General features: G+C 37.1%; 2 protein-coding genes and 1 long non-coding RNA gene across 3 annotated transcripts; 1 reads left to right on the top strand and 2 right to left on the bottom strand.

Annotated features, from left to right (window-relative positions):
• Positions 1–639: 639 nt before the first annotated feature.
• LOC110932409 lies at positions 640–969 on the bottom strand. The gene has a single exon (XM_022175746.1). The coding sequence runs from the start codon at positions 967–969 to the stop codon at positions 640–642; it is 330 nt and encodes a 109-aa protein (XP_022031438.1).
• A 5,457-nt stretch (positions 970–6,426) lies between these two features.
• Positions 6,427–25,131, bottom strand: LOC110930437 (beta-1,6-galactosyltransferase GALT31A). The gene is made up of 11 exons (XM_022173737.2): positions 24,700–25,131; positions 22,750–22,849; positions 22,593–22,657; positions 22,309–22,487; positions 22,143–22,206; positions 8,709–8,781; positions 8,481–8,601; positions 7,835–7,922; positions 7,620–7,745; positions 7,427–7,536; positions 6,427–6,796 (listed from the first exon to the last, which is right to left on the bottom strand). The coding sequence occupies exons 1-11, from the start codon at positions 24,843–24,845 to the stop codon at positions 6,648–6,650; spliced, it is 1,221 nt and encodes a 406-aa protein (XP_022029429.1). The 5' UTR covers positions 24,846–25,131; the 3' UTR covers positions 6,427–6,647.
• On the top strand, positions 11,261–12,273 carry LOC110930385. The gene is made up of 2 exons (XR_004888712.1): positions 11,261–11,455; positions 12,045–12,273. It is a non-coding gene; the product is annotated as an uncharacterized LOC110930385 (long non-coding RNA).
• Positions 25,132–26,562: the final 1,431 nt, after the last annotated feature.

Here is a 26,562-nt window from a genome sequence, read left to right as displayed (position 1 = left end):
TAGTGTAAATTTTGGAAAAAATTGATGTTTTTTCGATTTCGTTACGGCTTATTTATAAAACGTTACGGCTTGGCGTGAATCCTAGATCCGCCACTGTTTGGTACTTATGTTTTGGTACATTATGTTCATGAAACTGTTTATGTATGTTTGGTATGTTAGATCATGAAACTGTTTATGTAATGTTAAAGACTGCACTTTGCAGATCTGTTTTGGTATGTTAAATGATGCATATTTGGTATTTGGGTGCACATTTCTTAGGTTAAATGCTGCATATTTGCAGATTTGTTTGGCTGCACATTTGGTGCAGATTTGCTGCACATTTGGTGCAAATTGGTAAACTGCACATTTGGTAACTGCACATTTGGAAAACTGCACATTTGGTGCACATTTGGTAAACTGCACATAGTGTCATAAGACATTAGACGCACATGTCGGCACATTTCGGCACATTGTCATAAGACATTAGATGCACAACAAGTTAGATGCACATGTCGGCACATTTCGGCACATTGACATAACAGATTAGATGCACAACACATTAGATAACTTTCCATTACAAAATCCATACAAAAAGCCCTAACCATATTAGCAGGTCGATAGTACAGACCAAACTTACAAAATCCAAACACAAGTCAAACCCTAACCAGACTTAACATAGTAAAACATGAACAACAAAAAACTGAAACCTAAGATAACTTTAAGCATCTTCTTCTCCTGTGCCAATTTTTTAGCTTCTTCTTCAAGCTTCATGTTCCGAGCAAACATCTGTCTTGCATTCTCTTCATGCCGCTTGATGGTGTCCAACAATGCAGGAATCATCACAGTCGGATTCTCAATCTTCGGTGGCTCAGCCCAAGCAACGAATCCGCAGCTTGATGGTTTGTTGCACCGGTGAAAACGACGACCTGGGTTTTGTGTTGTCCATGAGGTTCTCAGTGACGTTGAGGCTCCACAAGTGCAAACCACCATTGTCGTTCTTCAATCTCCTGTGGGTTAGGGTTTTTTTGGGTTTGATCTCTGGTTAGGTTAGGGTTTCGATAGGAACGATGAAGATGATGAAGTAATTGTGTGAGAAAATAAGGGGTTTTTATATTATGTGGTTTTTTTAATAATTGAATTACATTAATGAAAATTAAATGCCCAAACTACCCCTCCGGATAAGGACAAAAAAGGGTGATCAAACCAGTCAAAATTCAGAGATTTTGAGTTTTGGACTAAAACTGCAACAAAATGCAAACCACAGGGACCCAGATGTAATAAGTTTGAGATTTGGACTAAAATGACAAAACTGGCCAAACCACAAGAACCAAAATGACATTTTACTCTTTTAATTGAAATTCATCATTGCAATTACGTTTCAAGTGTATCCACTTCCTAAGTGGACCAGTGGAGATATGATATGATAAATATATACATTAGTTACGATAAATATTGATAGTGTTTGTATAATGCTTGACAAGCCTATCATTTTGTTATGATATCAATCGTTTCTTTACGTTTTGTATAATGTTAATGGGTAACTTTTTAGGAAATAAATACAGATTTTCGAAGGGGGTTTGATTTCATGATTCCTAGCTAACGGAATACAACTAGTCAACTAGACCCGTTTTTTCGAAGGGGGTTTGTTTTCATGATTCCTAGCTAACGGAATACAACTAGTCAACTAGATCCGTTTAAAAATCTTGGTGTACCTCTAATATAGTAGTTTATTTTGGGAACTCTTGACTTTTCGAGAACCTTGCGACATTTTACAACGATTCAAGGCTGAATGGCTGATTATGATACATTTTCGAGATCACATCGACAATGTATGGCTGTTAATTTGCAAAAATGGCAAGCTTCAATGATTATGTAAGTAATTTTATATCGCTTGAATATAGTTATGATGATTTAATATACAATTGTCTCCTAGTATTAGTAGACAAAATCAAAACGGAACATTTTCAACCATATAATTAGATCCTTAATTATATAATTCGTTTTTTGCCATTTATATGTAACATACACAAAAGGCCAGCCTGACAAGTTTTATGTGGTTCACAAATCACAACCGTGACATATAATTCAAAGAAACAAAATATCAACTTCAGAGTGGCATTATACATCACTCTTCCGTATATTCCCAAAACTCATTAGTGTCCCTCAACATGACAATTGAAGAATGGATTTTTTTTAACTATCTTGTCAAACAAACACGTATTTTAACAATGTTGTTTTATACTAGTAGAGTAACTATAATTAATTTAGGGTAATTACATAATTACTCTATTAGAGTAAATTTATATATATATTTTACATTTTAAAATTAAACATCCTATTAATAAATGAAAAAAAAGTTTCATTCATTTCTCATGTTAAGACCATTTTATATGTTAAGGTTCATTTGTATTTGATCCTTACATGTTAAACTTATAGTCAAGGGCGTAGCTTTCAAGGGGCCGGGGGGGGGGGGGGTTGACCCTCCGAACTTTTCGCTCAGTAGTGTTATGTATGTATGTTTCGTATAGATTTTTTTAGGTATATATGTTTTCGACCCCCGGTTTTATAAAAAAAATAAATTACTTATATAGAATTTTTAGGTCCGGTGACTTCCGACCCTCCAGTGGAAATTTTCAAGCTTCGTCACTGTTTATAGTGCATACATAATACATATTATTAGGAGTACGCTGAAAATTAAATTATTCAATTTCTCAATATTAAAAATTTAAAAGAAATAAAGATTAATGAAAATAAGAGTCCCTATGGGAACATTCTATGATAAGAGGTGTTGTACAGATAAAAACACTGAGAGTTTAAATCTTGTAGAGTTGTAGAGTGCAGCGTGATTTATTTATCTTAAAAATCTTAAAATTGATGTTTAAAAAAAAGATATAAGTAGCATTTGTGTTTCTCACTCTTGTATTGAAAAAATCTGAACAAATTAGTTCGATTCTTTGTTTATGTATACAACATAGATATGCGTCTAGTTTATGTGTAGGTTGTATCACATACGCATTTGTTGGTACGAAGAAAAAGAACACAATCTAATTAGTTTTGATTGTTTTTCATGTAAACAACACACTTATAAGTTACTTATAAGTTATAATCATAATTCATAACATGTAAAAAAGGTGTTCAAGATTAGAAAAGAACGACGATGGCCGGTGGTATAAGTTGAGAGCTGTTGACTGGGATGGTCGGAGTGAGGGGAAAAAGTTGACTATACTATAAAGTAGAAACTACAATAAAAAGTAGATAAGAAAGTCAAATTTTAACTTATACAAACAAAATACTTTCATATTGTATTTTGTTTTAGTTTTTAAGGATCAAGTTGTTATTATTATTTTTTTTTGTTATATATTAATAGTTTTAAGTAACTATAATAAAATATAACGATGGTGTATGCATGACAAGGTGCAAAAAGTAAAACAATTGTTAAATGTTATTAACTATTAACTAATGTTATTAAAAATAAGATGTTGGATCAACAAAAAGTTTGTATGAAGCGTACGAGACATTGAGGGGAGGACAAATGAAATTTCTTGAAGGGTAATTTAGTCTTTTCTTATTGATTTTCAAACGGCTATAAGTTTTTCATACGTTAATATTTTTTTTAATTACACCGTATTCACAAGTATTTTATTCTATTTAATTCGAGCAGGCTATTACTATAGTTTTCTTTAAATTTAATTGCAGGATTTTGAATAACATTTTTTTTAAATTACACCGTATTCACGAGCATTTTATTCGATTTAATTTGAGCGGCCTATTATTATAGTTTTCTTTAAATTTAATTGCAGGATTTTGAATAACATTAATTCATTACATGATTACGTGATTTTAAATACTCAGCACATGAGTACGTGATTTTAAATATCGATTACACGATTACACTTTCAATATAAATCCATTACTTTAATTACACATTCAATATGATTTGTTATAACTGATCTTATTACAATTATGTTTATTACGTAATCACTCAGTGTGTTTCACATAAAATACTATAGTCAAATCACAAAACGAGTATTCAAAATCACGTATTCACAGAATAGTACATAGTCAACTATTGTTACGTAATTACGTAATCACTTAGTGTGGTTTCACATACTACAATGAAATCACGTAATCACATAATTGGTATTCAAAATCATGTAATCACGTAATGGGTATTCAAAATCAGTAACTTTTTTAAGAAAACTATAGCAATAGGCTGCTCGAATTAAAAAGAACGAAATGCTCGTTAATACGGTTTAATTTTTTTAAATTAATATTTATATATGAAAAAGTTATAGCTGTTTTAAAATTAAGGGGAAAGAGTTCAACTAAGAAATGACCATAATACCCTTTCTCTATTTATTTCTTCAATTGTTTTACTTGTTTTACTCTAAAATTTACGAAAATGCCACTGCTTAGTTTTGAGCCATTCAGGGGCGCAACTTTGTAGGGGCTGTGGGCGCCCGACCCCCCGAACTTTTCGCTCAGTAGTGTTCGTTATGTAGTTTTTGTATAAATTTTTTCAGGTATATACGTTTTCAACCCCCGGTTTTATAACCTTTTTAGGTATATACGTTTTCGACCCCCCGCGTCAGAAATCTCAAGCTTCGCCACTGGAGCCATTAATCTTTCTCCCATATTCTTCGTACAAGAGGACTCTCTTGTAGAGGAGCCTTCTCAAAACAGTTATGTCTAAATCTCAATTTGAGTTGGTGGTTAGAGCATCTATATAAAAATATAATTATGTCGTTTTCAATTTACGTAGTTGTGTTATTTATTTAGTATGTTAGGAACAAATCAATAATCGTGTCAGGTGTTACCATACATAATAAAAAATGAGTTATACTTGCACTTTAAATAAGGATAACCTAATAAGTTTGAACACATATTATGGTTGATTTAATAGAATCAACTTGATTATAATTTATCTTATAGATACAGGCATACGAGTTAAAGTTCGTTTATAAACATATCCAAAAATGAAATAAACTGAATAGATTAAAAGTCACCCAAAATATATAAAATTCCATTAGTGTCAAACTAAGCTATTAAAATTAACCATCAAACAAAATAAAATGTCATAGATTTTTTTATGTAGTTTGGTGCTTGGTAGATGCAGTCGTTGTGGGAGGTGTCACCGGTGGGTGTGGATTGAGGTTAAGATTGGGTTGGATTCCCTAGATTTTTATAATATAAGTTCTTTATATTCTTAAATATATTTTTAAATATTATGAATTATTAGTATTTGAAACAATATATATAATAATCAACGTGTCAAGCTATTTATAGTGTTTCATATTTGGAATCCATAATCTTAAAATTGTTATCTTTAAAGGTTGGAATCTTTTAAGGTCGTAGGGTGTGGGATAAAGCCTCTAGGGACTTTATCACGTTATCTCAGTGCCATGTCAACGTCACGTCACACAGGGGACTTTAAGACCCATCCCCTTAACGTGCACGGTGTGAGATAAAGCCCCCCTTTAATTATAGCGCCCCCTTTAAGCTGACCATCTCCCCTCAATCAAATCAAAAAATCGTTCGTTAACATGGTGGCGAAGCAAGCATGGCGCCCTGGTTTAACTTGCAGGGTATGGGTGGGGGGGGGGGGGGCACTATCGGCGGTGATGTGGCACAGTGGCGCCCTCCATACCCTCCGGCCTAAGAGTTACAAAAAGAGATAAACCTAGAAATTGTATATTATTTTTCTTTGATAGTTTATTTTAATAAAAGCTACAAGTATCTTTCCTCTTTATAAATAATTTTCAATTCTACTTGATTAAAGGTGTAGTTAGAAATTTTATTCTTGATGCATTATAAGTTGTTTTCAAGACTATGTTAAGTGTGCGTTAAGGAGGTGCCACCACACCCATGAGCCCCAAACACCGTGTCGTGTCGTGGCTATAATGGGCATGAGGGAGAGTTGTGTAATTAACCTTTCTTGAGCAAGCCACACTCCTTTTTATATTTTCTTTTTTTTTTTCCTTTATATTTGTTTTAGTTAAATCATTAACACACTCTTGAGAGTTTAGTTAACTTAAAGTCCCACCACTTACTTGACAGTGACATGACATATACTTTTTCACTTTTAGTTAAACCACTATACATATTCTAAAAGGTGAAGATCTCCTTTTTCTTATAACTTTTTAAGATAAAGATTTGATTAGTTACCGTGACCAGAAACCCATGATCCCCTTGGTTCCGACCCTGATTCTACCCATTCTGCCATTCGTGAAAAATGTTCTAATTTTTTTTAACGACGAAAAAAAAAAATCTTGAAAACTATTTTTCATAGTTGAGTTTGATGTATTGGCCCATTAGTCACCGGCCCCCTTCAAACCCTTTTATTTTTTGATATTTGTTACTTGTTTTGTTAGGCACCTTTTTGATACATAGAAATCATCAAAGATCATGTGAAAGTATGAGAATCTTCAAGTGGACGTTTGTAAGTTGTAACTTTCAAACATGTGATCATTCAAGAAATGCATTTCCACCCAATAACTAGATTTACATGTGTCATAATAAGATTAATACATGATCATGATCAACTACCATTATATGTGCAAAATCATTCCTTTTTATGGTCTACGCCCGACCCGCGACCAGTTTGCCAAAACTCGGGCTGTTGGTGATCATATCGTTTTGGTCAAAGGGGAAGTCAAAGAGTGGTTTAGTTAGAAACTGGTGTGCCAGATTGCGTCTTCACCTTCCCCGCATAGCTTGTGCACTTCCTTCATACGTTCCACTGATTTGCATATGCCACTGCAACTCCAATCGAATGAAGCTGCACACAAGTTCCCCGCTTGCGTTTTCCACTCGCAATCTATTCGGTCAAAGTTAACAAAGTTGACATTTAAACAAACATTAATCGATAGTTCATTAGTAAATTGGATTTTTAATAATCCAACTATTGACACTAAAAGAAGAGTAAAATGTCATTTTCATCCCTAAGGTTTGGCTAGTTTTACGACTTTTTGTCCAAAGGTTTGTTTTTCCGCATCTGGATCCAAAAGGTTTGAAATCTTGCCATTTTCGTCCGGCTCGTTAACTCCATCCATTTTTCTTCGTTAAGTCAGGGGTATTGCCATCTTTTTCGTTAACTTAAAAGGTCAATTCTGTCTTTTTCAGGGGTATTCGGTCTTTTTACATAAAATGAAAAAGACTGAATTACCCTTAAGGTTAACAAAAAAAAAAGAATTACCCCTGACTTAACGGAGAAAAATGGATGGAGTTGACGAGCTCGAGCAGGATGAAAATGGAAGATTTCAAACCTTTTGGATCAAGAAGCGGAAAAACAAACCTTTGGACGAAAGTCGCAAAACTGGCCAAACCTCAGGGACCAAAACGACATTTTACTCTTAAGAGAATTATGAAAATACGGAGAAGATAATTACTCTTAAAAGAATTATGAAAATTCGAAGAAAAAAAGATAGCTTTGGTGGATAAATCTTACCAGGGGGCGTTTGGCAGCAGAGGCTTCGATCATCAATATGTTCAACATCAAGACCGATAAACCAAGAGCCCAACGAAACATCTTCATTTGCATACTTATGAAGTATGTGACTGATAACAAAGATTACATGTTTACATCAATAATCAGAATAAAAGTAAAAACAAGCATCATGAATTCGACATGAAATGCTAACCGATTTATTGAAATATAAGTGGCCAAATCTTTGGATAGCGCATATATTTGTCCCGTTGCATGCCTGAAATATTTATTTCCGTCTTCTCCAAATTTCCAGTATTCAGGTTCATGATACTTCACCCCTCTGTAATAAGTTTTATTTGTAAGAGAATATAATATATAAAATTTGAAAAAAAAAATAATAATAAAAACGGGTAGAATGCATGATCTTACTTTTGTGCAAGAACAGGTCCTGATTTCATGCAACCAAGATAAACACGTGGCTTTGCGCGATGACGGAGCAAGGTAGAGCCAATCATGCCTGCGCAAATTTGTTAAGCAAAGGGATTACATAAACTTGTTTTGATATTTTATTAAAGAGTAAAATGCCATTTTCGTCCCTGAGGTTTGGGCAGTTTTGCAACGTTCATCCAAAGGTTTGTTTTTCCGCATCTGGATCCAAAAGGTTTGAAATCTTGCCATTTTCATCTGGCTCATTAACTCCATCCAGTTTTCTCCGTTAAGTCAAGGGTAGTTAAGTCAAGGGTATTTCTGTATTTTTGTTAACTTAAAGGGCAATTCGGTCTTTTTCAGGGTATTCGTCTTTTTACATAAAGTGAAAAAGACTTTTTACATAAAGTGAAAGAGACCGAATTGCCCTTTAAGTTAGCAAAAACAGACAGAATTACCCTTTACTTAAAGGAGAAAAATGGATGGAGTTAACGAGCCGGACGAAAATGGTAAGCCAGATGCAGAAAAACAAACCTTTGAACGAAAGTTGCAAAAGTGGCCAAAGCTCAGGGACGAAAATGGCATTTTACTCTATTTTATTTTATACTATATTTTGTAATCTTTATGCTATATTACAAGATGTGCTAACCAAGATTAACGTGAACATCATCGTCTACTTTGATGTAGAAATCGGCATCCCACTTTGCAGCAACTGTTGAGAAATAGATTTGAGTTTTAGAAGATAACTCATGATATCCCTCTACATGGTTCTGCAGTTCCAAAATAATAAAGTGTTATACACATAAATAATTAAATGTCTTCTTGTGTATTAATTAAACATATAGATATGTTTATGATTACAAAATATCTATCATACCAGTCTTAGAAAATCCTTATGCTGTTCATCTTCAACATCAATGGCATGATCCAAAAGCCCGTTCTGTGTTGCACTGAATATAGTTTGAAATTCGAGTCATAAACGGAACAAAAAAAACCCAAACTTTTATATAATAATACCATAAAAAACCAATGTATGTTGGAACCTGAAGGTTTATTCATGCAGGTGAATATAGTACAGGGGTTACAAGGGTTGTTTTTGTTATTTCTTTATAGATATTTTGGGCCGGTTTGGATGTTATAGGGCCGACTCGCAACCCATTAGTTATAGGGCTTATGTTTCGGTCCTAGTGTCTAGTATATATACACACCTCAACCTTAGGGTTGAGGTTGTTGGTTGGGTAACCGGTTGCGAGTCTCTGTTCTTGTATCAGTCTTCGGTCATCGTTGAATGCAAGAACTATTTGGTTTGTGATTTCTATTGCTTTCAATTATCATTGATTGTTATTGTTATTATTTAATCTTGAATCGTCTTGTGACTGAATTCCGCGCTTTCACAAGATATTATTGATATCATAGATTGATCCTGTACGGGTTTTACAATTGGTATCAGAGCCAAGAAACCATTCTTGGTTCGGTTTTGATATCAATCGGATTCAAGGTTAAACTAATATTACTAACCGGTTTGTGGTGATTGTTTTGCAGTGAAAGGATTCGATTATACTAATCTGTTCTTGGTGGTTTTTGTTAAAAAGTTACTGATTTGGATCGTATAATTTTCAGAAATCTGTTTGCTGATTTTTTGGAGCTGATTGAAGAAAATTCAAAGATTTCAAATCTTTGAATTTTGGAAGTGCTGAAAATCCGGGATTCCGAGTCAACAGTTCTTATCACTTATCTGTTTTGCAGGTCTCGACTCGCAACCACAGAGGTCTCGGCTTGTCCTGTTTTCATCTCGACTCGCAACAACAGAGGTCTCGGCTTGTCCTGTTTTGGTCTCGACTCGCAACGGTTGAAGGTCTCGAGTGAAGTCTCGAGTTGTGCTGTTTTTGTCTCGACTCGCAATCGGCTGGTCTCGACAAGTAGTGGGTGACTCGCAACCGCGTTCTCGACTCGCAACGTCAAACATAAACTCGTGTTTTGGACTGTTGAACTGTTGATCTTTTGGACTGTTAAACTGTTGGACTGTTGGACTATTGGACCTTAATTAATTTAATTAATTAACCATAAGCAAACATGTCAACTGCTAATGACCTAGCTGTCACAAACGCTCAGCAAGAGTTGGACTCAAAAATTGGAACCAGCTCTCGTATTCCAAGGCTTTTAGATGCTAATGACTTTCCTGAATGGAAGTGGCGTTTTGAGCAACATATCAAGTTTAAGGAGCCCAAGCTTTGGAGGGTCATTGAAAGAGGCCCTAGAGAAATCATGTATGAGAGGGAGACGAACCCTGGAGTCAAAGTCAAGAAACCTCGTGCTGAATATACTGACGAAGATTACGCTATTGTCGAAGAAGATAATCGAGCAATCGGATACTTGACCATGGGACTGGGGTCAGATATTGCTATGGGATTTCGCACTTGCAAATCAGCCAAAGAACTGTGGGAAGCATTGATCGATGTGTACGAGGGGAATGAAGACATGAGGGAAAGCAGAAGGAACCTGTTGAGGCAAAACTTCAACAATTTCAACTACGTCTATGGGGAAACCATTGAGAATCAGATTCAGCGTTTCTCAAAGATCATTACTCAAATGGATCTAGAAGAAATACTTCCTTCAAAGGCGGCTCAGAATCGTCAACTTCTGAATGCCTTGCCTAAGAGTTGGGATAATCACGTTGCTATGATCAAGCGGACCAAAGATCTCGCAAGATGCACCTTGACTGAAATGATTTCACACATCAAAGCATGTGAGCTTGATGACAAGCAACGGGAGAATAATCACAAGTCCAGTCTGTTAGCCGCAGGCATTTCTGTTTCTTCCACCAATCCAAGCAATGACAACACTGCACTGATTTCACAGAATGGATCGAAAAAGGCTACCTCTGGGTCAACCACTACTGTGCATTACTCTAGCTCAAGCTCCTCATCGCCTGCAGCAAAAATCGCCGCACCTTCTTCAGCAAAATCTGAGCTCATCGCATTCTTTTCTCAGCAATCGAAAGAGAATCTGGAGGTCGCTGCTTCTGTGATAAATTGTTTGAATGCTTTTGTTGCAGGTAAAATACAACCTCCAAGCTGGTCGTTGAATGATCTATTTCAGTATCATCCTGAAGATGTGGAGGAGATGGACATCACCTGGCAAATGGCAATGGCAGCATTCAGAGCACAAAGATTTGCACAAAAGACTGGCAGAAATAGATGGGGCTCTTCTTTTTCAAACTCTGCAAATGTTCCAATGAAGTTACGCTGCTACAACTGCCATGAGCAAGGTCATTTGGCAAGAAACTGTCCTAAGCCCAAAAACAACAACAAAGACTTTACTCCTGCGCATCCTGCTCCTCCAAACCCTGAAAGGGCTCTTGTGACGACAAACGATTCAGCTGTTGCTGGTGAAGGAAATCAGAGTTCAGCCCTTGCTGTTCAACCAAGTGCAGATTTCAATTGGGATGATGAAATTCAACGTCTGAACATCTCTCAACCAGAAATCCAGAGTGCTGCTCAAAACATAGCATTCATGACTTCAGAGGAAAAGGACTCTTCGCCAGATGCTGAGCCTCAAGCTGAGAACTTTGCATTCATGACCAAAATCCTGTCAGCTCCTGTTCATGGACTCACTGCTGAAGAGGTACGTTCTATTTTCTGCACTACTAAATGCAGAGAAAGAGTTGAGGCTTATAGAATACATAATGCTGAACTTATTCAAGATTATCAAGATCTTAAGAATAAAAACTTTACTTTGGCCAAAAATGAAAAACTTTACAAAGAAAAAATTGAGGCCCAAAGAAAAGATATAGTTCAGCTAAAAGAAGACCTCAGTGCTAAAAATTGTAATTTTCTAGATGCTCTAGCCACAATTAGCGACCTGACCAAAGAATTAGAGGACTTGAAAGTCAAATATCAGATAAATGAAATCAATATTAAAAAATTTGACACCTCTAGTAATTTGGTCAAGAACATTTGTGACATACAACTAGAGTATAAAGAAAAGAAAGGGGCTGGATTGGGATACACAAAAACTCCTCCTCCATACAATCATAACTACACTTATATGCCTTTTACGGAAGAGGAGTTACTCAATGAGGGCAAGATGACTTACGGTCCAAAAACCGATAAGTCATCGATCAACAACAAATCTGTTGATAAACAACCAGGTCATACAATGAATTTTATCTCAAAAGGAAATGTTGATCCTAACCAGTCGTTTGCATGTGCAGAAAAAGTTGATGTGAAATGTGAAGAGACACTTGGGGGAGAACAAGTTTTAAATTCTGATTCACAAAAACCTTGTTTTGATGAAAATAATCCTGATCTTATTTTGGGACAAAGTATTTTTAGCATGTTACTTTCTTTAGCTGGTAATGGGCCTGATGTTTTGGGCAAGACTGATGATGTTTGTGTTGAAACTGTGAACGTTAATTATGGTGATGATTTTTCTTCGGTTAATAATTGTGAATGTGATGGTTCTAATATGTCAGATGATAGTGTTGCAGGTGAGGTCCCTCAGGATACATTCAGTGAAACCACTGACACTTCTTCTCAAGAAAATCACGAATGTCCTGATTCTTCTTCTGAATCGGTCTCAGTGGGAGTCCCTAATGCTGAATCTTGTGGGACCCCATTGGAAACCGTTGATACACATGTTGAAGAAGCATGTGTTAGTGAAATTTCAAATGCTTCTGAAATTGAAACTGAATCAAAAATCATCGACAAAGAATTAAATGGTAATTTGAACGTAAAATCTTCAACAGATGTTTTACCAAATAAAACTGATCTCAAATCGTCAGATTTTCAAGGAAAAGGTAATCACAGTAAGAAAGTCGTGTCTGAATCGCAACATACATCACATGCTTGTGAAAAGTCGAATCAGGTGAACCCAGATCGCTCTAAACAAAAGTCAGCAAAAATCGCCAAACCTGAAAAGCAAAGCAGGAACAATTTTCAGAAAAACCCGAAACTCCACACATTGAAACGACAAACTTGTTTCAACTGTGGAATTGCGGGACATATTGCACGAAATTGTGTCCATCCCCCAAAGAAGTCATCTGAGCACAAAGGTTTCAAAAATCAGAAGGATAGATCAAATCGAACTAGTTGTTCTAAGCCCACGAACGTCACGAAGACAGAGGCAATGAAGAATAACAGTCGAAGGACCAGGCCTTCTGATTTAGACTGGAATGCAGCCAAACGAAGAAACCAACAGAATCAAAATTTTTTTCAAAGACACAAACAAAATGTTTTTGATAATTATTGTTCTAACTGGTCATATCAACACTGGAAACCAAAGGTAAAGGCTGCCCAGTCGAACATGAATGCAAATCCTTTTGTCAACAGAGATAAATCAAAATTTTTGAATAAAGATAATCTGATTTGGCAAAAAGTAACGTACATTGATGCATATGGAAAACCCAGATCCACTATGGGCTGGGTTCCCAAATCTAACTAATCTCGCAAATCGTGCAGGAACAGCTATGGAGGACTACCGTGCGCCTCTGGTACATGGATAGTGGCTGTTCCAGGCATATGACAGGGGACTTGACTCAGCTGGTCAATGTAAAAGAATTTGACGGGGGTTATGTCTCTTTTGCGGGAGGAGAATCTGGTAGAATCACACTGAAGGGAACTGTGAAAAACGGTGTCTTAAGCTTCGAAAATGTGAACTATGTTCCTGAACTGAAACACAATTTGTTGAGCATTTCGCAAATTTGTGACCGAGGAAATTCGGTGCATTTTACAAAAAAGGGATGTTATGTTTTGAAGCCAGGGATTGTCATTCCTGAAGATTGGTTCTTAATGACTGCCGAGAGAAAAGGAAATGCTTATGTCATCGATATGAACAAGAAGCCGTGTGAAGAGATCACTTGCTTGTTTTCGAAGATATCAGAACATGATGGTCTATTGTGGCATCGTCGTCTCGGGCACGTGAACATGAAAAATTTAAATCGCCTTGCCAAAGGTCAGCTGGTTCGTGATCTGCCAATCAAAGATTTTATGTTGGTAGAGAAATGTGTTGCCTGCGCTAAAGGCAAAGCTCATCGAAAGCCGCACAAGTCTAAATCTACACCCTCAACCAAGGCTGTTCTTGAGTTACTTCATATGGACCTTTTTGGGCCCGTGAATGTTTTAAGCATTGGCAAGAAGGCATATTGTCTCGTGATAGTTGATGACTATTCACGATACACCTGGGTGTATTTTCTAAGTCACAAGAGTGAGGCAGCAGTTTTGATCAAACAATTCATCACCTTGGTGGAAAATCAAGCTAGTAAAAGGGTTAAGGCGATTCGATCAGATAATGGGACAGAATTCAAAAACCTTACCATGAATTCTTTCTGTGCAGAGAAGGGAATTGATCAACAGTACAGTGCTCCTCGTACTCCACAGCAGAACGGTGTTGCTGAAAGGCGAAATCGTACTCTTATAGAGGCTGCACGTACTATGCTGGCTGACTCCAAGCTTCCTAGTTTCTTCTGGGCTGAAGCTGTTAGCACGGCCTGTTATGTCCAGAATCATGCTTTAGTAAATAAACGTCACATGAAAACTCCTTATGAGATTCTGGAAGGAAACAAACCTTCGGTTTCACACTTTCGTATCTTTGGTTGTCCATGTGTGTTATTACTAATGGACACTAATGGAAAGTTTGAAGTCAAAGGAGACGACTGTTATTTTGTTGGATACTCTAAAGGCTCAGCTTATAGAGTGTACAACAAAGTAACCAAAAAGGTCGTTGAGTCGTGCAACATTGAATGGCTAGAGGAAAACTCTACGGATGCTAGAGTTGGCCCAGATTGGTTATATGATTATGCTACTTTGTTTAAATCTTTTAACGTGTTGCCAAGTGTTTCTACAGGTGCAGGAACGTCGATGCCGCATCAACCATTGTCATTTGGTGACACTGAGGAAGAAGAACAATCCGTAAGCGAATCAAAAAGCCACACCGTTGATCCCCCGGGGATAGTTTTTACTCCTCACCCTTCACCACAACAGGTGTCCCATCACACCCCTGAAGGTGCTTCAACAAGTGGTGCCTCACCCAGTGTTTCAGGATCTTCATTGTTTCCTGATCCGATTCCGGAGGATTGTTCTGTTGTCACTCCATTCATTCATCACTCTACAGCACCTAATGAGGGGGAGACAAGCCATACCATTTCTGCTGATCAAAATGCTGCTTCCGAAGACGAGATAGCTCCAGATATAGCCATACCCACAAATGTTCAGCGAAATCATCCTATAGAGAATGTCATTGGTCCTGTCAACGCAGGGGTCATGACAAGGAGTCAATCTGGAGTCATCAATACTTGTTTATACTCTTGCTATCTTTCTCAGATTGAACCTAAATCTGTTGATATCGCTTTGCAGGAACCTGGATGGGTTGATGTAATGCACGAAGAATTGAACCAATTTGAGAAGCTTGGAGTATGGAAACTTGTCAAGTTGCCAGAGGGAAAGCGTAAACTTGGAACAAGATGGGTTTTTCGAAACAAGCAAGATTCTGCTGGAGTCATTGTTCGCAACAAGGCAAGGCTGGTAGTTCAGGGATTTAAACAGATTGAAGGTCTGGATTATGATGAAGTATATGCTCCAGTTGCACGACTTGAAGCCATCCGGATCTTCTTAGCTTACGCGTCATACATGGGATTCACTGTTTATCAGATGGATGTCAAGACCGCGTTTCTCTATGGAGATGTGAAGGAAGAAATTTTTGTCGAGCAGCCACCAGGGTTTGTACATCCAGATTATCCTGGCTACGCTACAAGCTGGACAAGGCACTGTACGGCTTACACCAAGCTCCTCGAGCCTGGTATGCCACATTAACTGAGCATCTTTTGGCTCACGGGTATACACGTGGCACCATAGACCAGACTCTGTTTATCAAGAAGGTGGGAAGTGATCAAATCCTGGTTCAGATTTATGTCGATGATATCATTTTCGGATCTACGAGCGAGGATCTCTGCAAGGAATTCGAGAGGGTTATGAAGAAGAAATTTGAAATGAGTGCTCTTGGAGAAATGACACTGTTTCTGGGATTGCAAGTCAAACAGAGTTCGCAAGGGATTCTTATCCATCAAGGGAAGTATGTGGATGATGTACTGGCGAAATTCAAGTTTACGGATGCTAAGCCTGCTGAAACACCAATGGCAGAGAGGCCACTATTGACTGAAGATGAAGAAGGAGAGTCTGTAAATCAACGTCAATACAGGTCAATGATCGGGTCGTTGATGTATCTCACAGCCAGCCGTCCGGATATCATGTTTGCTGTCTGCAACTGTGCACGCTATCAGGCTAATCCTAAAACTTCTCATCTTACTGCTGTTAAAAGGATCTTTCGGTATCTTAAAGGCCGACCTCGGTTTGGCCTGTGGTATCCGAGGGATTCCAATTTTGACTTGTTTGCTTTCTCTGACAGCAATTTTGGAGGTACTGATAGTGACAGGAAATCTACATCTGCGGGATGTCAATTCTTGGGTGATCGGCTCATCTCTTGGCAATGCAAGAAACAACAAACAGTGGCGATATCCACAGCTGAAGCTGAGTATGTTGCTGCTTCTGCTTCCTGTTCTCAAGTGGTGTGGATGCAACATCAATTGCAGGATTATGGTTTGACTTATCTTAACACTACTATTTACTGCGATAATGATGCTGCAATTCAAATTGTTCGGAATCCTGTCTTTCACTCCAAAACCAAGCACATTGATATTAAAGTCCATTTTATCCGAGACTGCTTTGACAGAGGCCTTATCACTCTTGAACAAATCGACACAGATGCAAATGCAGCCGATTTGTTCACCAAGCCTGTTAGCAGCTCGAAATTCAGAGTGCTTGTGGATTTTCTGAAAATGATCCGTTTTACTGACTGAGCATGTTTTTGTTTCGTACGTAAATTTGTTCATAAAGTTTTTCTATTCGTAGGTAGTTTTTTATTTATGCACAAATTTAGGGGGAGAAAAATTCGAAAATACAAAAACATTAAAAAAATAAAAAAAATACAAAAACATTAAAAAAAAATTATTAAAAAAAAATAAAAAAAGGGAAGAAGGGGGAAAGCAAGCGTTGCAATGACTGGGAAATGAAATGAACTTTCACTTTATGGTCAAGGGCTGACTCATGTAAGACCAGTATCGAAATAGGTTGACTCTAGTATGATGTGTTGGTAGGCTCTATCCTTAAGATTGGAAACAATAGCTGTTTCTGTTCAGAACTAAACTAGTACATGACCTCAGAAAAGAAAATCACTTGGAATTAGCTCATGTCTATTTGAATGTTTGTATGTTTTTCCCGATACACACAATTTTGATCTGACTCTGAAATCTTATCTGAAAAAGTCGTGTACCTCCTCTGCTGCATCCAGATACATGCTGACCTGGAGGTGCTAGGCAACGTCAGCTTCTGCTGCATCCAGATACATGCTGACCTAGCTGTACGTTGTCGATCTGTAGATCAATTAACACCCGAAAGAGGCCCTCTAGTGCCCAAAAGAAACCCAATAAACCTATATCAAATTGAGAAAACTCATTTGATCTGTATATTATACCATCTCAATCTAAGATCTATTCTGTTCTCTTCTCAATCTATTCCCAGTTAAGATTTCAGAAATTTGGATTGGACTTGTGAAATATGTGGTAGGGAAACTGCTTGCATGATAGAGTGAGCTGTGCATAATTCCAGGATTTGATTAGTATTTGTTTGGGTGCTCATTATTAAAAATATCAAAACATGATAAAATGAGATACAGGCAGTTATATGGAAAAGATCTAGGGAGATGAGTTTAAGAGGACAAATATACTGGCAATCGTCTAGATCATCCTCTAGTAGATCAGTGTTGATAAGTGAAGTCAAGCCCGAAACCCCGTGATTTGATCCCTGAGTAATCTTTGTTGTTTTCCCATTTTGTTTATAAATAATGAATATTTAATTATTTATTTTTGATTTTAGGTTTTTCAACAAATCTTGCTCAGAAAGTTTGAATGGATTATAAATTAAATGTGTTGATAAATGGTTTGTAATTTGATTAAATCTGATTTAAAAAATTGTTTAAGAAAATCCATTGAAAAATCTCGGTCCAACGAGCCCAATGTTTGGCCCAAGCCCATTTGATGGGCTGATGTATAAAGGGGAGATTTCGAGTCGAGACCTCATAACTCACTCGAAATCTTCAAGGTTTTTCTCTCAAAGAATTCCGACAGTCATCCTCTGCTCTCCGGTCTCGACTCATAATTTCCGGTCTCGACTCATAAGTCTCCGGTCTCGATTCATATTTTTGAAGGTACTTTGATGATCTGCTTGAAGTTTTGCAGGTCTGATGATGATAAGTTGAAGATTTGAAGAAATTGAAGAACCCTAAAAATTAACATAATCTGGTCTTCACAGTTTTTTTTATGGTGTTATGGGGTTTTGATCCAAAATGTTTGAAAGTCAAAGTGTTCGTGGATAAGGACTCGAGACTATTGGTTGCGAGTCGCAACCTTATCATCACTACTCGAGATCTGTTGTCTCGACTCATGGTCTCGACTCATGATCTCGACTCGTGGTTTTGACTCATGGTCTCGACTCATGGTCTCGACTCATGGTCTCGACTCATGGTTCAACTGTGACATTGGTTGCGACTCAAAACTTTTGATTGTGATTCGTGATCTCGAGTCAAAAACATCTTGTTTGAAGTTGATTTTGATAATTGATAATTGTGTATGTTTGTGACACACTTTTGGTTTGTGCAGATAATGGATTTGAAGTTTATAGCAACTCATAATCAGGCAGGATACTTGGCACCTCCTCCAGAGAAACATCGGAGATTATACTCTTCGCTCATGAAAGGTCTAAACAGCTGCCGTATTGTTCACGCATTACGAGACAATCCAGTCATTTATGAAGGCCTCATTCAAGATTTCTGGAAGAATGCGAAGATCGAAGTGGTTGAAGGAAAGGGAGTTATTGTGTCTGAAATTCAGAAGATCACGATTACAATAACAGAGCAGATGATTCGTGAGGTGTTGCAGTTTAATGATCAAGAGTCGGATTCGATTGAGGTTCCAGCTGGTACAGTTGAGGCTATTCTACCCAGGCTTAGTTATGAAGGCAAATATCCCCCTCTGATCAAGAAATTTGTGCATCCGTACTGGAGGTTGTTAGTGCACATGTTTCTGTTGTGCGTATCTGAGAATCGGGGAGGAACTGATCAGTTAAATAGTACACAGACTGCTGCTTTGGTGTGTGTAATCACAAATGAGCCATTCAACTACTCGAAGTATGTTTTGGAGGCTATGAAAAGAAATGTTCTCGAAGTCAGGAAGGATAAGTTCCTTATGTATCCAAGGTTTATTCAGATGATCCTCAATGCAAGTTATCCGCAGTTGGTGAAAACTGGAAACACATTAGAGTTAAAACCAATGGGTCCCGCGTGTTTTGGCGCGCTTACTACGAAGAAGAGTACAGAAAGGAAGTTTGAAGGAAAAATTCCCTTAGAGAAGTTTGGTCAGTTCGCTGAAACTGAAGATGTTGCTGCTGAACTAGTCATAGATCAACCAATTCAAGCTAATGTTGGACCAGCTGTTGCTATAGTTGCTGAAGAGCATGATGTTCAAAGAGGATTAGAGAATGAGCTTGTGAATATTGATTCAGATGAGGAAGGTGTTGAGATTTCGTTTGATTCTGATGAGGATATGGAGCTTCCACCTGAAGCTGGAGTTTCTGATGCTGTTTCAACTGCCCCACCTGTGATTTCTACTGAAGATTTGGCTCTGTTATTAAAGACAGTGACTGAAAAGATGGGAAAGCCTCCTTCTGATCTTTCAGTTCCAAATGAAGAGTCAAGTGAACGTCCAAAGGATCCTGATTCCCTTCCAATTAAGCGGAAAAGGAGGGATCCTCGGCTCGGTATGTATGTTGAGAAGAACAAAGATCAATCCTTGAATGCTGATGAAGATGATGAGGATCTGTATGATTTTGATTTTGAGAAGAGTGTTGCTGATGCTACCAACCCCTCCACAGATACTTTTGAGGGTCTGTTTGATGTTGATACTCAAAGAACTGATATGGAAACCACTGATGTTACTGTTGAAGTTCAAGCTGCAAGTGTTGCTTCAGAGCCTGCTGGTGATGTATTGCTGGGTGCTTCTGATTCTGCCGGCCCCTCCAATGTTGTTCATGATGTGCCGAGCAGTTCTAGTGGCAAAAGGCCTGAGGAACCGTTGAGAATGCCGTTTGATGATGATTCTAGTGATGAAGATGAATTTATTAGTATGAGAGAGATGAAGAGAAGATTGGTTGTTGAACAAGATTCGATTCACAAAGAAGCAAAGATCATCCAACTTGAAGATGTCATAGTAAAGAAGGATCAACAGATTGAGCAATTGCAAGGAGATGTGAGTTTGTTATTCTCCATGGTCTATGATTTACGTGGTAAGCTTGAGAAAAAGTTTGGACAGGAGTTTTCTGATCCAACAGATGTTGAGAACCGAAAGAAGGCTTTTGAAGAAGATAATGCTGAAAAGAATGCTGCGATGGAGAAATATTTTGAAAGAGTTACTGATCCAGAAGCAGCGAAAGCAAAGGCAGAAAGAATTAAAAGAAAAAGAGAGTTGGTGATTTTGAAAAACAAGAATCTGAATCCAGATGATGTTGATGCTCAGGCTTCTCATCATATGATGGATGTTGGTGAGACTTTGTATGATAAAGTTGGCAATCGCTCGGGAGTGGTAAGCTGGGGTTATGACCACGACAGGCATAGGTGGTGGATTAAGAGAAAAGTTGGTCCGGTGGAGTGGTATAAACATCCTGGCCAGTTTCAATCGTTTACAAAGGTTGATCTGACAGAATTATCTAATGCTCCTTATGTTGATGATAACCCTGGAGGTCCTGGACACATATTTTTCGAAAGGTTGAAGAGGGAAGTTCAACATAACTTTCCATCGATGCGCACTGCTGACTCGATTGTTAAACCTCTTAAGGGTGTCCGGGATTCATTTACCAAAAAGCGCATGAAAGTAGTGCACTGGCCGGTAACAGACAAAGAGAAGGTGATACCGTTGGTCAAGAAGATTCCACAAGGTGCTCTGAAGTCTCTGCATTTTTGGGCTTATGATGAGCGTCTTGGTCAGGCTGTGTTCGTTTGTGATGGTGATGTCAGCTTCCGTTTAGTTGATCAAGTGGATGTGTTAAACATTGCTCTTGAAGATTTGGAGGTCTTAGCTCAAAATCAGATTCGTGCAACTGAAAAGTATGAAGATATCGCAAAGGGTTGGACTGCCGCTGTTGCGTCCGCTATTCACATTCGCAAAGTTGGATTTGGTGGTTTTCAAGATCGTTTGGGAGGTAGTAGCAACACTTGAAGAATCAAGAACCTGCATGCATAAACCTAGGGGGAGATTGTTGGAACCTGAAGGTTTATTCATGCAGGTGAATATAGTACAGGGGTTACAAGGGTTGTTTTTGTTATTTCTTTATAGATATTTTGGGCCGGTTTGGATGTTATAGGGCCGACTCGCAACCCATTAGTTATAGGGCTTATGTTTCGGTCCTAGTGTCTAGTATATATACACACCTCAACCTTAGGGTTGAGGTTGTTGGTTGGGTAACCGGTTGCGAGTCTCTGTTCTTGTATCAGTCTTCGGTCATCGTTGAATGCAAGAACTATTTGGTTTGTGATTTCTATTGCTTTCAATTATCATTGATTGTTATTGTTATTATTTAATCTTGAATCGTCTTGTGACTGAATTCCGCGCTTTCACAAGATATTATTGATATCATAGATTGATCCTGTACGGGTTTTACAATGTACTTTCTTAATTTGCACGCAAAAATCCCTCAAACTAGTTTTGGTTCCAAAATACACGAAAAAGTACCTCAAAACGTTTTTGGTATCTCAACGTCCCTAAACTAATCTAAAATGCGCGTAGTTGTGAATCTTCTTTTTTAAATAACGGCATGTTGTTGTCTTTTAAATTGCTCCAAATAAGATGGTATAACATTTCATATGCAAAAATGTTAAAATGTCACTTCATTAAAATTTAACCAACTTAAGGGGTGTCATTATTTTAATTTTTCACAAATATGTGCATTCTACACAAATTTTGAGACTTTATTTATACCAAAATTTTTCACGAATACGTGCATTCTACACAAATTTTGAGACTTTATTTATACCAAAATTTTTCATAAATACGTGCATTCTACACAAATTTTGAGACTTTATTTATACCAAAATTGGGTTGAGGGACTTTCTCGTGTATTTCTGACAAGTTTAGGGACTTTAACACACCAAGATTTGGTCGAGGAACTTTTGCATTAAAAATAAGAGAGTTAGACTAGTTTTATTAACTCACCTATGTCCAATGACGAACCGTATTATAATCCCCTTTTCTTTCTCTAACCTCAATAGATCCTTCCCTAAATGAACAAAAACCAAGAAGTTATATATAAAATTTATAAATATAGAATGTAATATATACAACGTTAGTGGCACCACCAAACTAAAAAATAAATTAAAACCTTGAGGCATCCATGTTTGTCTAATGGAATCTCGTCTTTTTTGGCTGCTAAACGCAGTCATGATTCCCATAACAAAGAAAAACTTCCGGCCCTCATTTGATGCCTCGGATATCGGTTTCTTAGCGGATCTAGCAGACGCAAGCTTTGTTTCCAGTGATGATATTGTCTTGTCTAAATTCCTGAAAGTTTTATGCATAAATGAGTAAAAGAAATAACATTTACAAAGATTTAAAAAAAAAAGTAGTTTTGAATATTTTAAATTGAGATGGAAGCAAAAATGTTACATGATGACATCATGCGTGTGCGAAACTTGAGAGAATATATCTCGAGCTTCAACAGAAGCATCATCCTGCAACAATTAAAATATGAGAGTTAGAGGTATGAATGACGTTGAAATAAGTCAATATATATTTATAAAAAAAAGTTATACTGATTACTTGCCTTCTTCTCACAGTTGATATCGGTCTGAAGTAGTTCTTTTTGTTTCTCCAAAGTTGAAGGGATGTCGTTTGTTTCTAAAGGGACTCGAGTGATGCCAAATCTAGAGCAATAAGTAAACGTTAAAATAAGGATTGAAAACAATGAAAATACACATATACTTATAGGATTAGGTTCAAGACTGAACACTAGTGTAGCTTGCGAACTGAGTGAACTAATCCTGACCATACACATGTGTAGATTAATGGCCAGGATTTGATGTTGAAATACACTAGTGTATTTTACGATTTGATGATGAGATCCTGGCCATACACGTGTGTAGATCAATGGCCAGGATTTGTTCACTCAGTTCGCAAATACACTAGTGTTACAACATACTGTTGCAACATGGATGGATCTAGTGTTGACACTGCTTTGACTACATACTTATGGTCAACCTTGACAAGTTTGACTTATCTATGACAAAAGATTAGGACTCAAGAATATTCAAGATATATATACTCATGGTCAAACCAATGCTTATCTCCTAATATTGAGGAATGAGTTACTACAGAAACCTGTTTTAAGCGGAGAATATCTAAAGATAAACACTATGATATGCGGCTTAGACTAAAGATAAACACCAACTTGATTGTTAGGCATTGAAAAGACCTGGAGCTATGAACGCATATGTAGACGCATTAAATATACGAAAAAGGTGTGTAACTCATAGGACTATCAGCAAACATCTAAAGTTAGTACATAATTAAGCTACTACAATGTTCCTACAAACTCAAAAAACGTCTACATAGTTATCGTGGTCATGTGTGTTCATCATTGAAGAACATCGAAATTTCCTAAACAATTGTTGTAACATCTGGCCCCTCAATACCTACCACCATACTCCACAAGGAGCTAAGTTATTTTTTTTCTCGTTGCCCGTGTTGAGACTTCTCATATTGCCCTCACCTAAGCACGCTTAGTTATGGATTTCTCATCTCATTCACAACCAATGCATCCAATTGACGAACCCAACATCTCTCATGTCTACAGCCGATGTGGGATTTGCCTAGAGTGTTATGTGGATCTCATCTAACGGAGATTAGCACAAAAGAACACGTAGACGATTCCCGAATAGAATATTTGTGGCTATGAGCATAGTTATTAAAGGCACTAGGCGCACTCAAGGCGCATAGGCCTCGCCTGGGGCCTAGGCACAAAGCGCAAAAAAAGCGAGGGTCTGATAAAAATAAAGCGCATAATGAAAAAAATAAAAAAAAAATATTATGTATTAGAAAAAGAATACTATTCTTCAAATAAAATAAACAAAGTCTATTATGTAACACTTTATATCATCTAATTAGTACCAAAATATTAGTGTATTAGTGTAGAAAAGTAGTTTTCCTTGATTAAAAGTAGAAATTTGGCTAGAATCTTGTCAGAATTTAGCCGGAAACTCTCCGGAATCTAGGAATCTTGCCGGAATGTGCGCCTGAACCATCACCTGGAGAGCTAAAGCGCAACTTCCTCGACTTAAAGCGCAACTGCCTCGCCTCGCCTGAAAAATGGGCCTAGGCGCAAGAGGCGATGGCTTTTAACAAATATGGCTATGAGAATCAATCTACTAAGGAAACTATCTAACTTGATTGATCACAATCCCTAATATCATGTGATGGCAATATGTCATATAGTACAAGTTTTAATTTTTTAGGTTCCTATCTCACTTTCAGCTCAAAAGTCACACCAAATCAACTTCATTCAACATCTGAATAGACTTAACTGATCCAGACACAAAATCATCTAATCATTAGAGTTATGTTAGGTTTACACCAAATCTCATACCTCCAATCTTCCAAGATAGTGACCACTAACCAATAAAGAAGATCACACATTCAATCAACAACAAATCAACCAAAAAAAAAAGTGAAATGCACAGCAAGATTCAAGATTTCAAGAACCCAATCTGCAACAAACCTGTTAATGAAGATGACCCCCAAACAAAAGCTAGCAAAGCAGAAGAATGTGACCCATCTGGCTGAAACCCCTGAGCCAGACCCGAACCCAGACCCGGACCAAATCTTGTGGGTGTGGGTCTGTTTGGTCCCATACATCAAACCCATCTCAAAAGTGAGCAAAAGAAGACAACTTTTCTTCTCTGTGACAATCTTTAAACCCAAAAATGAAAAAAAGGTGAGAGCTTTATATAAGTCTTGTGTTAAAGAAACTGAAACTCCATTAATGGAGAATTAATCAAGAAAAAGCAGCAAGATTGAAGGGGTTTGAAGATGGGTCAGAGGGTTCAGACATTAACGGACAAATGCGGGTAATGAAAGGTGTGAATTAAGTAAGATTAGTGTTAATGAGTAAGAAGATTTAGTGTCGGACACCTCAGATCTCAAAGGACATAAGTTTTGATTTCGAAATGGATGCTATATAATAAAAATAATAATAATGGTAATAGTAGTGGGTAACATGTTTGGCTCAAGATGTTTATTTTGAAAAAGGTGAGTGTTTAATATTATTTAAATTTGAATCCCAATGATGTATGACCACACTAGCCTACAAACGTATGACACAAGTGTTCATTTAATTGGGGAGTGACCATCAATCTTTTTACTTTTATTTTTTTTACTTTTATTTTTATACAAGTAGTGATACCCCTGTGTAAACACGAGTGGTTTTAGAAATTCATACATACTACATTTTAATAGAAAGTATGTATAGATATTGTAATTTTTAGTTTAGTTTTTTCGTTTGATTAATATTAAATTAGTCAGGAATTATTCTCATAAATCTTGCGTGTTGTTGCATTTGAACTTTGATTTACATCTAAAGAAATAATCAGCCTAAACAAATAATCAAAAGTAGTCACTACATTTCATCGTAAAAAGCGAGAAGTACTATTTTAAATAGTAATATCTGGCTGAGAGTGTGTGCAAACACAAGTTGTTTTTAGAAAACCATTCATGTCACATTTTATTAATAGCAAAGACTCGTGACATCCGATATCACCCTACAAATGAATCACTCTCTTTTAGGAAGAATAAAGCGTGGTGATTCGGTCCACCCGTTTAGAAGGAAGCCCAAACCAGGGTTGGCCCAAGGCAAAACTAAAATTCGGGCCATTTTCGAAATTTCATTTTACTAAATCCTTTTTCTTTATCTAGGCTTGAGAATGGAAAATAAACTAATCATTCACATAAATCAACTAACAAAATCGTTTGTTTAACAGAATTGTAATTTCCAAACCATGATTCAAATTGTTCACACAAATAAATTCACATAAGTAAAGTAAACAAGATACGTAATCAATTCAAACTATCACAAATAGATAAATAGTTAATTATAAATTCATAAGACATTGACAAAAATATAACTTGAATGCATAATTATACCGTGAACTCTGAGACTTAAAAATTGAGAAATAGAGATTTCTACAGGGGAGGACTTAGAATGTTAGTAGGGGTAGCACGGGCTACTCCTTAACCCCGTTTACGTAGTGTAAAAATACCTCTTAACTGAGTTTCCGTAGTGTAAAAATATCCCTCAACTTCGTCTCCGTTATACAAAAGATACCCCAGGTCTAAAAAATAAAAAATTGGGACACCCCTAAATTTTTAAGCTAGTTCTGCCATTTCTATAAAATGGGTCTGTCATATTTCAGTACTTAGCATGCATAACTATATAACTAATATATATAAATAAGAAGGGGTTTAAAATTTGGGACCCTCAAATAGTAGGGGCCTTAGGCAATTGCCTCAATTCTTAAGCCGTTAGGGTCGGCTCTGCCCATAATTAAAGGAACTTTTTGGTTCAATTTAAAGCAAATTGCTTTAT

The sequence above is a fragment of the Helianthus annuus genome, chromosome 3 (assembly GCF_002127325.2).
Source record: "Helianthus annuus cultivar XRQ/B chromosome 3, HanXRQr2.0-SUNRISE, whole genome shotgun sequence".
In the NCBI taxonomy this organism is placed as follows: Eukaryota; Viridiplantae; Streptophyta; class Magnoliopsida; order Asterales; family Asteraceae; genus Helianthus; species Helianthus annuus.
This window is presented reverse-complemented; position numbering and strand designations above follow the sequence as displayed.